Source organism: Lichenostomus cassidix, chromosome 2 (assembly GCF_008360975.1).
Source record: "Lichenostomus cassidix isolate B80296 chromosome 2, HeHo_3.0, whole genome shotgun sequence".
In the NCBI taxonomy this organism is placed as follows: domain Eukaryota; kingdom Metazoa; phylum Chordata; class Aves; order Passeriformes; family Meliphagidae; genus Lichenostomus; species Lichenostomus cassidix.
The window spans coordinates 78,135,664-78,150,156 of record NC_139482.1 but is presented as its reverse complement, the minus strand read 5'-3'; the positions used below and the strand labels follow the sequence as shown (position 1 = coordinate 78,150,156).

At 38.3% G+C, this 14,493-nt stretch overlaps 1 protein-coding gene across 1 annotated transcript; it reads left to right on the top strand.

Moving 5' to 3' along the window:
* The first annotated feature begins 554 nt into the window (after positions 1 to 554).
* On the top strand, positions 555 to 14,299 carry OTULIN (OTU deubiquitinase with linear linkage specificity). The gene is made up of 8 exons (XM_085052125.1): positions 555 to 1,183; positions 2,649 to 2,978; positions 5,478 to 5,551; positions 6,359 to 6,453; positions 7,600 to 7,743; positions 10,020 to 10,145; positions 11,139 to 11,408; positions 12,667 to 14,299. Exons 1-8 carry the CDS (start codon positions 1,062 to 1,064, stop codon positions 12,859 to 12,861), a joined length of 1,356 nt encoding a protein of 451 aa, XP_084908251.1. The 5' UTR covers positions 555 to 1,061; the 3' UTR covers positions 12,862 to 14,299.
* The last annotated feature ends 194 nt before the right edge of the window (positions 14,300 to 14,493 follow it).

Here is a 14,493-nt window from a genome sequence, read left to right as displayed (position 1 = left end):
ATTAAAAGAAACCTAAGGTAATGGGTTTTTTTCCCCCCCCTTTCCTTCGAACATTCATGATACTTCCACTCGTCTTAAGGATAAAAGAAATAGAAGAGGCTTGTTTACAAAAATCAGTTTTACATTAATTAAGTTTTGTTATGTTGGAAATTACTTATCATTGCCATTTTAACCTTCTGTAGGTTTTACTACCTGACCTCCACTTTTAAAATGCTCTCCCAATATTGTTTGATACTCTAAATTCATGTTAATTCAAACTCCTTCACTGACAAGTCTATTTGTAGTAGTTATTTTCCTCCAGTCTCAGCATCACTTGTCATACGCAGAGAAAGCACATTCTGATGAGGGAAATTGCAGAAAGAAAAATACTTCTTTTCCGACCGAATTTCAAGGTGAAAACCCCTCAACCCGAACTGCAATGGACTTTTTCTGTCACAGTACAGATTCTACAAATTTGCGACTTTTTACTGGTTTGTTTTTTTTGTTTTTTTTTTTTTTTTTAATTATTAGGTATGTTTCAGCAGCATGTAATTTTTCAAAGCCTTCTCATTTAGTCTCCGTGCGCGTTTCTCTCCTGCCTGGAGTTCCATCAAGGTGTACCAGAATTTGCTGATGCACTTTTGTGCTCCCGGCAGAGAGCCTCCCAGCCTCTGGCAAGGTCCACACGAGCTCCACATACACACACACTTTGCATCCTCACAGCACTTCCTGTTACACGGAGCGTGTGCCAGCCGGAATACAACTCTTATTTCCGCCCTCTCCTCTGTTTTCGACAACTTATTGGTGTCTTCCACCTTGGGGAATTTCACATAAGTGCTTTTACATCCCGCTCACTCTGTGCCCGGTTGCCGTGTCCCGCTGAGGGGCAGCAGGGCCGCCCTTTCCGGCGGAAGCGGCTGCGGGGCCGCGCTGAGCCGGGCGAGCGCTCGGGCAGTGGCGGTGCCGGGGCTGCGAGTGCTGCCGGAGCTGTCACTGCCACTGGAGCTGACACTGCCGCCGGAGCTGGCACTGGAGCTGGCTCTGCAGCTGACGCTGCCGGCCGTGCCCGAGGCTCCGCCGGCATGAGCGGCGAGCGGCGGCGGCCGGGCCGAGCTCCTTGCCCTCCCCTCGGGCCCGGCCCGGCGGTGCCGGCTGCGGGCGGCGGCGCGGAGCGGTGCCGGGCGGGACAGAGCGCGGCGGAAAGGTGAGGCCTCCCTCGGCGGGCACGGGTGGCCGAGCGCTGCGGCGTCCTGCCCTGAGGAGCGGGGACGAGAGAAACCGGGACGAGCAGTCCCTAGGAAGGGGGTTCTGCCCCCTCTGCTCCGCTCTGGTGAGAGCCCAGCTGCAGTGCTGCATCAGCTCTGGGGACGTGAGCGCAGCAAGGACAGGGACCTGTTGGAGCGAGACCCTAGTAGGGCCGCGAAGTTGACTAGGGGGATGGAGCACATCTCCTTTGATGAAGTGCTGGGACAACTGGGGCTGTTCAGACTGGAAAAGAGAAGGCTTTGGGGTGATTTAGTTGTGGCCTTCCAGTGCCTGAAGGGAAACCTGCAAGAAAAATGGAGAGGAACTTTTTACAAGCACACCTAGTGACAGGACAAGGCGGAATGGTTCCAGCTGAAAGAGACTAGGTTTGGATTCGATATTAGGAAGATATTCTTTATTGTGAAAGTGGTGAGACACTGGAACAAGGTTGCCGGAGAAGTTGTGAATACTCCATCCCAGAAAGTGTTCAAAGCCAAGCTGGATAAAGCTCTGAGCTACCTGGTTTAGTGGAAGGTGTCTGTGCCCACAGCAGGGGGTTGGAACTAGGTGACCTTTAAAGCCCCTTCCAGCCCAGGCCATTCCGTACTTCTCTGAACTCTGGTCCTGAGCTCTGTGCTGTTGGACAGCTTGGTACACAGTAGGGCTTGAGTGCCAAAGGGCTGTAGCATTTGTAAGCAAAGATTTACAGAAATGTGTTCTGCAGTTGTAAGGTTTATAGCGTAGATGTTAATTCTGTGAGCTCTGAGGAGACCAGCCTGGGTAGCCACTAATTGTCTAGAACATGAACGTGACAACTGCCAAGCAACCCATAACTTCTGAGGAGGATTATGTGTCAATTTAAGATAAATATTCCTGAAAATTTACTATATGAGCACCTCCTAAACCTTTGGGGAGCTTGCTGGAATGGATTGTAGACGTTCTGTCTTGATACCTTGGGCATCATAGTGGAAGACACTAAGATTGGAAATTTTTGGACTAAGCAGTGGTCCTGGTGCAATGGATGTTTCATAGAGCACCAGGTGAGATTGTAAAAATTCTTTTCTTGCAAGGACTGAAACTTGTTTCTTTAGAATTTCTGTTAATCCTCGGAGTTTTAGGTGATAATGCACCTCAAGGATAGCAGGTGTTTAATCCAGGCCCTAATTCTAGTGCAGGTTGTGTTTGAGGAACTGGCACAGCTTAGCCTTGGTAAGAAGTGATGGTCAAGGGAATGTGTTAGAAAATAGCTTGGGTGCTGTCGTATTTTACCAAAATGTTCAGGATTTTCTTCCTATTTTTTAATGACTTATGTGCTCTCTGAATCCTCAGACTATAGCATCACTCTTAAAATATTGTCATTTTCCTAAAACATGTGCTTTTGTTCTGGGATGGAAACTCTTCATATATTTCTCCATTCTTCAAAGCCAGGATAATCTCCGAGGGCAGATGACAGAACCAACCAGCCTTTCTGCAGGTGCAGAAGAGAAAAAAGAGAGTGTTCCCACACAGCTGATGAAGCATAAAAATGAAGTTGGTGTTGCTTCTGAGGAACTTGGCTCCTCAAATGCAGCTGGAGACCAGAAAGAGCAAACTACATTGGAAATAAGACAAGACTATGTATACAGAGGTAGTGGGAGACCTGAGAAGACAGATATGATTAAATGTCTTGTGATGGATCAGGAGGCATCTAGAAACTGTGAACTATATGTACCTGTGTCTAGTAATCATTCAGCAGTGGAGTCATCTGACGAGAGGTAAGGGTTTATTTTTTTTTTAATTAAGTTCTCCTATAGAAAGGGAGAGTACTTGCAGTTCATGAAGGTGTATTTCTGATTTTTTTCCCTTGGTATCTTTGGTTCAGCAAAATCTGATTAACTAGTTCAACAATTCAGGTATTTACTTGTAACTTTTTGCACTGTTTTTTTTTTTTTTCTTTTGTGTGTGCATGTTTTCATTTAATCATTCTTTTCCACCTCTTACTTTATTTTCATTATATTTGTCACATATTTCTGTGAACATGAATGGGGAAGGGCTTTTGTTTCCACATTCTTGTTTCCACAGAATTACTTAACAGTTGCTCTGTTACAACATTGTGATGATGTGTTTTCATCTCTGGAATGATAGTGCCTGTGCAGATGGATTGCATCTCTTGGCTACCTGGATTTCAAAACAGCTCTCTTGAAGTGTAGTACCTTGTTTACTCTGGATGTTAATTCGTCACATTCTCAGTATGTTTTTTCAACTCCCAGAAAGAAGGTGGTTTAATAACATCTGCGGAAGGGACATGACACTGTTTCCTTTAAGCCAAACTTCCTCTTTGTTGAGTAATCTCATTAGCTTAGTCAGTTTGAGCACTTTTTCTGCATCTTATGCTGAATGTATTCAAGGCTGTATTGCAAAGGAACAATTCCCCTGCCCTGACACCCCTGCAGGATCCCTTGTTAGCAGCAGGTTTCTTCATGCTCAGAGGGGAAGGTTGTCACTTTATATTTTAAATACTTGCCTTATAGATAAGCTAAGCTTGAGATCGCTGCTGTCAGATACTGAGCTGTGTGGGCTTTTTCATAGCATTTTCAAGGTTATTAAGTATTCTTCAAAGTCTTCACAAACCTTAATGGACTTCAAACTCTGCTGAGAAATTAGGCTTTGTCCAGTGTCATACTGTAAAATGAATATGGGCTTATGAATGTGATAGAAACTATTATTTCTATCATTTTTCTTCTCACCAGATAGTACTATGTGTAATACCTGCTACATCTATTGTTTCTCTTTTAATTAATAGTTATTTAATGTTGTTAAAAATGAGATTTCAAGCAGCTACTTGAGCACTTGAGTAAAAACTAAACTAGTGTTATATGACAGCATGGTAGATGAGTTTCCTAGTATTAACCTACATTGCTCTCCATATTAAAGATTTTTTTGTTTCAAGGGAGATATATGCAGATGGTTGGAGTAAGCTGATTTGGATATAAAGAAAAAGAAATACAGAGCCATCGTTTAGTGGTCTATCCTTTCAAGTTTAATTAAAGCAATCCAATTACCATCTGGCTACATTAAACTCTTTCTCACAGTCTTCCTAATTGATTGTCCTGTTTTAGGGACGTAAGATGTGGCAGGGTCACTGCCTTAATTTCTTCCTAGTCTTTTGCAGGCAGACTGTGGTTTGGATTTGGGGTGTTCTTAAGGAATAGTTTGGAAGCTACTAGTAGTAGTGGGCAGTAAATAATAGCCTTGCAGCCTTTTTCTGCCTATATACTTTCTTCAAAAAACAGACTTACAATATAAACTTCTTTTGGTGTTAAGCTTAAATTACACTAATATGTTTGGAGACATATATTTTTTAAAGTATTTTAATTGTGGAGCTGTGATTACTCTTTAGAAGTTTATTTGCTAGATGCAATTATATGACAGATGCCTCTCAGGATTGGAAAGTGCAATTTGCAGTCAGTTTTTTGAACATTTTGAATGGACCTCCATTCTCAACAGTAATGTTCACATCCAAGCTGCAGATGCTAGCCTATGCATGAGAACAGTATTCTTGTAGGGCATAATTTCCTCCCTCATGGTCATAACTTGACTTCAGAATGTTGTACATGGGCTCAGATGCAGGTATTTGACTCTTATGACAATGTACCTTGGCCAAAAAGCCCATGTTATTTGAGGAAGAAATGTTTCTCTGGATTTCAGCTAGCTGTAAGCTGCAGTTTGGTTCATGGCAGAAATTCTCCTTTCAGTTAGTAACATTCAAACTAGATGAAGGTAGTTGACTACTTTTCACTGTATTCTGTCATGTGTTCTGCTCCATACTGGGCAGATTGGTCAGTCCCAGTAGCATGTAGATGAAAGTCCTGTTGGGTAATGTGTTCTTATTTGCACGTATAAGTTGCATTATTCATATATGCTGCAAATAGACATGTTGGCTTGTGTCTTTTGAAAATTTATACTGTCAAATTTAAAAATACATAGGGACTGTAGTATCCATTCAGCCAGGGAGGAGAAATTCAGGCAATGATTTATTACCGACCTAGTGTCATAGATACAGGAGGGGAGCAGTTGAGAGGGTTTTTTAAACTTTTCTCTTTTTTGAAAGTTAGTGCTGGTTCTTTAAAAATGTGTAAGATGGAAAGCAAATTGAGTTGGAAAAAAATGGTAGAAAGACATAAATACTTTCCTGAGTTGTAAACAGGGAAAAGGTTGAAAAAGAGAGTAAGATTTGTGCTGTTACATGAAGCATGTGTTGATTTTTATTGCAGTGAGGAGGACTTGTATCGTGATGAAGAAGAAATAGAGAGAGAGAAAATACTACTTTGTGAAACAAACTCATCAGGTACAATCAAACTTTGTGTAAAGTTTCAGATATGATATTGCAAGTCACTGATGTGTGATGTCTTGACACCTTCTCTTCCAGGGGCTTTTGTGCACAGATGTCTGTGTACTATAGCAGTTACTTGTGACTGAGTACATTGTACAGTTTATTTCACAAAAACATCAATTCTCTGTAAAATTAATTGTTCTTAGTATATCATTCCCTGTGTTTTTGTAGTTTCTTTACGAGTGAATGTGAATTCTTTGGAAAGCAGTCATATAGTCTATGTTACGAGTGCTGTGCTTGAAAATTGGTCATAGTCATCATAGCAGCATCTGTTGTTGGGATACCTTGATAACCTCAGTATCGTCTGGTTTTCGGATGAAGGCTGTTGGGATTTCAAGGCAAAAACTATCTCTTCTTTCTATTACCTATTACTGTTACTGACTTACTCTGAAAGATCTCTCATCTTTCTCCCTGATAGTCTGGCTGCTGTATGAAGAAGAGAAACTTCTGACAAATATTCTTCTACTTGCTAAGAAAATGAAGAGTACTAACTTCTCTTCTTTGCCAAATAATTTTTGCAGAAGAGAGGAGCAGAGTGTTCTTTGTCTTGTTGAACTACATCATTACTTTTCTTCATGCATAATTTTCAGAGCAAACTGATTTTATCCCCTGCCATAGTAATAATTACTTAGTAGCTACAGGTTGTGCTGCCAGTTTCGTTTGGCACGGATGTTATTTTAAAGTGATAGTGTATTTATAAATTTGATGTGCTTTCTGCCTTGTTCTGTTTGCCGTTTAATGTTGCATATTCTATTTTGACAGTATATAAACCAAGTGTTTCACCTGAAATGGACATCATGGAATATTGCAGAAAGGAATGGAGAGGAAATACACCAGTAGCAAAAACAATGAGAAAGGTAGCAGTTCTATTTTTGTTGAATTTCATTAGGCTCTTTGTTTCTGTTTGTGTGTTTGCTACATGATTTCCTATGGGGTCTGTCTTTTAAGACAGGAAGTGCAGAAGAAGTCTTTTACATAGTGAGGTTTTAAAAGTGGTTGACAACCAACAGATGCTTTTTTTTGTGCTCATTCCAAATATGTTTTTAGTAAGGCTACTTGCTGATAGTTTAGGGATTTGATTAATACTGTCCTTTGTTACTGTTTTCAGTTGAAGTTTTATATTTTGTTTAAGGCCATAAAATGCTAATTTTGTCGACTGTTGAAGTGCAGAGCAGATTACCAGTTTTTTGGGTGGAAGGCAGATAACTGAAATTGGTGAGTTGCGTGGGTTTTCTTAAACATTTCCTGAGGTTTTTTTCCCAGTTTCTGAAGTAATTTTCTTATATTAATCTTGAGCTAGAATGGTAGAAAATAAAGTTGTTTTGTTGCTCAAAAATTTAACAATATGTATGAGTAAATATAAAAACCAAGTCACAAAAATCAGAAACTCCACATGTCACCCTGAAGAAATTACTGTGAGAAATACAGACACAGGGGGCATTGGCCCCTGCTGAGCTGCAGAAGCTGCATTTCAACATTGTGCCTTCTGCTACAACTGTGTATGGGAACAGCAGGGAGGGAACAAATGTGCTGAGGCAAGTGTCAAGATATTTCAGTGTAAACACAAACTTTCCCTGAGGCAGAAATATGTGACATGCATTGGGTAAGTTGCATTAACTATTGCTGAAATTTCTTTTAAGAAGAAATTACGATTCTTCTTATGTGATGTGTAGCCTTGTGTATATATGTGATATATTTTGGAAATCTAAGTGAGTTAGCTACCCATATTTCAATGGTGTTTATGTTCTGGCTTTGAACAAATACCTCAACCAATTATCTATTTGTTTTGTTCAGTTTGTTGTTTTTTTCAAGGCATAATTTGTGACATAAAAGCATTTGAACTTCTGAAAGGGGTAGTGGGTCAAGCTGCCTTTTTTATTTTTATTTTGAAAATAGCATTAGTATTTAGATGATAATATTCCAATATCTCTCATGTTACCAGAGTGTGCTGTTAAAATGTTTTATTAATGGTTTCATGTTCTTTGGGTTTCATGTTTTTCTAGGGGTATGAAGCAGTTGCTCAGAAGTTTGCATCTATAAGGAGAATACGAGGCGATAACTATTGTGCTTTCAGAGCAACTCTTTTCCAGGCATTAAGCCAAGCTACCCAGTTGCCAAGGTGGCTACAGAGTGAGGATTTTACTATGGTACGTGTCAAGCGGATCTTCTGACAGTAGACTAATATGTGGTCTAACCTATTTGATAATTTTATTACTTCAGTTCTCTGTTAGGCAGTACATATAAGCTCACTTTTCAATATCCTCTGAACTGAAAAGTTGTAGTGTTCAAGATTGTTGTTTGTGCACAGTGATTCTTTCAACTTGGAATTGAGTCCAGGTGCCCTTGGTTTCCAGTTTATAATGCATATCAATGTTACTGTAGTCTTGACTGTAATGTGACTTGTCTGTCTTCATATTGCCCTCTTGGTTTCTTCTTACTATATATTATGTGGCAGTCAGAGGTTTTCCACAAGACAGCTGGCAATAACAAAAAATACAGACAATTTATTCTAACATTTGAGAAACCCCCAGCTTTTCAAAATTATAATATCTATTCTTGTGTGCCATATATGGTTTCTGTAGAAAGTGGAATAACAAATTGGATGCCGTAGGCTTTGCAGACTGTGTGTCTTAAGTGTTGCTTAAAATAAGCATAACTCCAACATGACATTAAGAACAGTTCTTGTGGAGCACTGATGTATAAGAAAAGCAAGGTATCTTCCTACAAGTGGAAGAAGAATATTTCATAAATTTTTTTGTGTCATCAAAGTCTATTTGATGGTATTGGTGAACATGGAAAAACATGTAAGGAGCTGCCTATACAAAAGTGAGCCACTTGAGTAAGGTTCCAGTTGTCATTATGCTGCTGGGAACTTAAATGGGGAATGTCTGATGCAGACTCTGTGTGCAGGATAGCAATCCAGGTAGAATCACACTGCTCTTTACTACCTTTCTGTATAACTTTAGAGGAAATCTGAAAATTTCTCATTCTGGCTACTATCATTGTTGAGTAAAAGTCTAGTGATTATATTTTTGTAATTACTGATAAAAATAGTTCTATGAAGTGTTTTACTGCAAGTGCATTGCAAAATTGTTTCCTTTTTGTAAAAAACACGTTCTTTCAGCTCTCAACCATTTCCTCTTTATCAGACTAAAGAACATAGTTCCCCAGTGCTCCTTTAAAGAGCATGCAAACTTTTTTAAAATTATGTACTTTGAAGTTTTCAATGATGTTCATCTCTTTTTTTTTTTTTTTTGCTACTGATTCATAGAGGAAAATGTCATATGATAATCAACATTTTTTTGAACAAGGTGTACACATACAAAACAAGCTGACTGAAATGATAAATTCTTATGCATCAAAGCAGAAGGCACATAAGAGAAATGCGTATGGTGACAGCTGGCAGTACAAATATAACCCTTTTTTTTTTTCTTGTTTTTAATTTTAAGTGGTGATTACATGCACATTTCTAGTTGTAGAAGTTGCTGGCATATAATTTTTCATTACTTAGTTCTGTGTCCCTTTAGCATAGGATGCCAGGCTGGGGTGGGAAGGTCTGTGTCTCTCTGACACGTACTTGGTTGCCACTAAAGAGAACATATTACTAGTTTGGAGTCCTAATAAACTGAAAATTGGCTGGCAGTGGCTGATGGCATAAGTGCTGCTCTAGCCAAGTATTTAAACCATTGTGCGACGCAAGTTGCTCTTCCGGTTCTAGTGGTAAGATGGGTTAATAGGTTAGGGTACAAAACTGAACATGCAGCTGCCAGGATGTCCTTAAGGGGAAGTGTAAAGGCTCTGAACTGAACAGGTGTGTAGCACATGAGCAGTAAAAGAGGCAATTCTGAGGCTAAAACATGATCTGATGGATCAGCTGATTCCCAGGTTGTTTTGCTCTTTAATAAAAAACCTGTCATAGAGTGTTTGAATTGTGCTTCCTGAAAAGGAAATGCAATTTGTGTGTTCTGAACAAAGTAGTTTGCAGTCCACCAAGACTTCTGGATTATCTGAATGGATCTCACCTTCTCTTCTGTTGGTTCAGGAACACTATGAAACACAGTCACTGTCATCTACCTGCTGGTGGAGGAGTGTTTTAATTAAAACAAAACAAGCCCTCAAAACAAAATAAAACAACAAACAAAAAAGAAGTAATGAGTAACTTGGTGTTTAATTTTTCCAGTGCTTATGTGTTTGTTAGATCTGCAAATAGTAATAGACCAGCATTCTGACTGTTACCCAGCAAATATTATAAATAGACAGTTGTGTTTGGTTATGGTCATCTTACTGTGACATCTGTTCAGAAGGACAGATGAGGCATCTTTTTAAGGTGCCTCATGTTCAAAATGTTAAAAAAAAAAAGGCAGGTTGGCTTTTCCTTTCTAGACTTTTGACTTAAGCTCCCTTTTCTTCTCTCAATTTCCAGCTTCCTGAAAACTTGCTGAGCAAGTATGACTGGATCAAGCAGTGGCAGCTGAAACAGAAACCTGGCAAGAAGATGGGAGAAATAAGTGATGAAATAAAGGAGTATTTAACACTTCTAAGGAAAAAGGTTGCAAAAGTATTTGTATGTTTTTGATCACTTGCAAATATTGAAAAGTGACAATGATTTTTGAATGTGGTGAATTTAGCATAAGGATGCTTTCAGTAGTGAAAGTCCATTTTCTGTATGTATACTGCAAAAGAAACTATTAGAGAATATATATTCAGATATGTGAGAGGTGTCTGGTCTTCCACTACTTACAATAGTAGTTGTAATTAATTACAACTGGAATTAATTTGCATGCAGCTCTGCAGAAAACTATTAATTAGACATATTTCAATTATGAAATTGACAGAGTAGCTTTTTGCCTCTATTATTTCTTGTATTTATTTGAAGGAAAGATGTATACTATGGACAAATCCTTTTCCTATCTGGACGAGGTTATGGATATAAAAATACAGAACAATACTGAAGTAATTTCAAAGGAGTAGTTTTTGTTCACTTTTTGTGCACTTTAATTCTAGGTCATAGGAACATGATTGTGCCCTTAAGTGTTCATACTATATTCCTTAGCCCTATGCTTTCTCCCTCTTGAAACTCTGGAACCTACTGAAAAACTCTTACTGTGAATGCAAATTCTCTTTTTGTGAAGGCTTTTAAGAGTATTTTGAATACTGCATTCAGCAGTTTGAGGGTTGGAATGAAACACGCATTCTGAGTAACAGAAATGTAAATAAGATGAAGTATGTAAGATTTATGGTGCAGGAAACAAAAAGGTTATTACCTTAATGCTTATTGTCCCATGACAATATTTGTTCTGTCACCTACAACAATTTCCAGCATCCCCTCCTTTTGCTTTCCTTAAGGATCAATTTAAGCAAAATCAGACTAGCTCAGCCTGACCTTGATAGAGGTACAGTTGTGAAAATATTTTTGATTGTTTTTGTAAAGGCACAAAGCCCTTCATAAGTTAAATTCTGAGTGCCTGTGCTGAGCATCTGACAACTTACAAATGGCTTTTTGCAGCTCTCATAGGGTGATGGCTTTGTTGTTTCTTTTTAGTGGAAGAATATAAGTGAAATAAAGAATCCCACTGAGAAACAAGAAGCTTGTGATAAACTGTTTAGAAATGAAGAAGAGGAGTATAGTCTCTATGAAGCACTGAAATTTTTGATGCTTAACACTGCCATCGAATTATACAACGCTGATAAGAATGGAAGGAGAGTGCCTGTCTTCTCCTGGCTCCTGTTTGCACGGGATACATCCAGCAACCCTTGTCAGCTAATGCATAATCACTTGAATCATATTGGTCGCAGTGGAGGCCTTGAACAAGTAAGCAGAGATTGTTCTTGAAGTGTTGTTTTCCTGGTTTGGAGGTGTTAGTTTCAAGTGGTTTCACCCAGCTTTTGTTGGGCTGGCTAAGTGGTGTGTTGTGCTGTCTGATCTTTTGTTGGGAAAAATATATTAGAACTGTTTGCTTGTAGTGAGCCTGTAAAGACTTTCCTCTGAAACACTGGGTTTTGTCTGGTAGCTGACAGGGAGCATTCTTTGGAAAGAGGGGTTTCTATTAATAGAATGGTTATATTAATCTCTTACTTGTTAACTTTTTAAGAAATACTATGATAAAAGCTAGTACTCAAATTGTGAAGAGAAGACCATGTGTAGTACATATGCTTGGTGAATTCTGGTAAGCTAATGGCAATTACTGTTTTATACATGGCATAAATGGTACACATATTACAAAAAAGCCCCAGGCCAAAATGTCAGAATAATCTAAAAGATTTTAGAAACATCCATTTTAGAAAATCTCATTGGATTCATTACAAGTGGGATATTGAACTTAAATTCACTACTTAATTGTAGATTCTAGAAACATGGAAGTATCATGTTTTGGTTTTGGTTTTTGTCTTAAAAATCTGACAACTGCAGTATAAATGAGACAGTTGATGTTTCTGTGAAAATTGGTGAGTCATTGGTGACTTTTTTGCTGCTCAGTTTAGTCAAAAAGTTATGTTGCCCATTTTTGTGCTGACTAGATTTGTGTATTTCAGTAAGATTCTTTGTAAACTGTTACTTAGAACAGGATATGCTTGCCACTGTAGTAGACAAGGTGGAAGGTTTTTACAGCTTCTTTTTCTGAATTCCTTCTCCTGACAACAGACTTTGTAAGAGCTTTCCATTTACTTTTTATTTGGCTGAAAAGTTCAAAGTACCCTGTAAGAGTGAAAGAATCATTGCTTGAAACCTGCTCTTCTCTGGTTTTAAGTGCCTTAATAGGATGAACACTGACACAAGAGAATGTCTTTCCTACCTGCTTGCAGCAGTAGGGAAGTGGGACACTCTGTGTAAACTATTTTCTCTTTAGGATTATTTTCCTGCTATGCCATTGTGGGTCTGAAGAGTTTCTTGTTAAATGTGTGGTATCAGAGAGGTGTATGATGGAAATACTGAACCAGAGATGCCTTCTCACTTCATAATATTTTTCTTTGAAAAATTATGTCTGATAGATATTAGTTTAATATTTTTATAAGAAAAATCTTGTGGAAGGTATGTTGAATTTTACACATGTATTTGCTTTTTCCCAATGTAGGTGGAAATGTTTCTTCTTGCTTATGCTCTGCAGTATACCATCCAAGTGTACCGACTATATAAATATGGCACCGATGAATTCATCACTCTTTACCCCAATGACCCAGAGGAGGAGTGGCCTGTGGTAATTCTCATAACTGAAGATGACAGACATTATAATATTCCAGTCAGAATGTGCCAAGAGACGATGCTGTAAACACGTGATTTTTGGCAGACAAACTTGGGCTGCTTATGGAGGTTTTCCATGCTATTTTTGAAACAGGACAATGACAAAATCCGTGTGATTAAATCTGCACCTTGAAATCTGTGTTTTGGAAGTTGGCATCTGAAATAAAATATCAGATAGGTATTATCCTTAATAATAAAAGTTTTGCAAGCATGGCTTTGTTTTCCATTAAAAAAAAGATGGAAGCTTCTGCAGTCCTTTTTTTGGAAGGACTTACTCTGAATAGAATTGCCAAAACTATAGATTTATTTATTTAATTTCTTTTACTTTTATTTCATTTCTTTAGCTCTGTGGTAAGACATGAGCTAACCTTTTGCTCCCCAAAATAGTGACAATTGAAATTTCTGGGAAAGTAAGGTGGCAGTGTCTTGGCTGATATTTGTAGTAGTGCTTAGGAGCAATTTATACAAATCTATCTTTATACAAAAGTAATACAATTCTTTTGCAGTTGGAATTCAATGCCTTCCATGGTTTATGCTATAAGAGAGATGTTATTCTAATGCTTTGGGTTGTTTTTCCCTACGTAAATGTCTCCTACTTAAAAGCCTAAATAAATTTTAGTCTGTTACACTGAAAATGAGCTGCTCTTCCCTTTTCAAACTGTGGAGAGGAACATGGCCAATGTGATGAGTATAAAAGTTGTTTGATAGTTGGTCACAAACTCAAAGACTACACAGAATTCCCACTTAAGTCATGACAGCTGATATGAGATACCTACATGCCTGTTAACTTCCATGTCCATTCATGTTATTGTTCCTGTAGTGTTGATCCCCTCTGGCAGCTGCTCTGGAGAACATGAGGATTTTAATTTGTCCAGGGAGTGCAGTAGGTGGAAATAAACTTCTGGTGCAGCTTACTCCTCCCAAGAGCACAGATGTGGGAGGTTATGTTTCTGCTTACAGTTATACATTATGCTGTAAAGTGAAAGAATATAGAATGTATCAGATGCTAGAAGTGTTGAAAAACCTTTAAAAATAATTAAATAAGGAAGCATTCAGCTTTTAGGTTCAAGTGGAAGTACATTCTACAGATGACTTTTGGTACTAGAGAGTGAAAGCTGATTTAGCTGAAATGCTGGTCATACACAGGTCACTTGGCTTCTCTTAGAAGGCCTTACATAAATGGGATAAGGTTATAAAAACTTTACATTTGAATATTCTGGAGAAAATGGCATACAAAATTCTTCTGTTCTAGTTTAAATTAATTTGTTAACTATTATCGTGAAAGGTAATATACACAATGAAAATGTGTATTCACTACGTTCTCAAATGTGTTTTAAACACATTAATGAGACTTATCATGTACTTAGTGTTATATTTGTCATGTTTTCGTTGCCTTCTAAATAATTGGTTTGTTACTGCAAATTTCTGGGAGCTACGAGGGAATAAAAATAAACTTAATTAACTCATCTGGCAGCATTTTGTTTCTTGTTTTATGGCCTGTTTTCTGCCTTGCTTTATATTTTTAATGTTTTGATTTTTGAAATCCATGTTGAAGTTCGTTCGTTCATGAAAGCTGCAAAGTACAGTAACCTATGTAAAAGAAGTAATTATTGGCTGCTTGCACATGGGCAGGAAAACCAAATAATTCCCTGAATTGCTG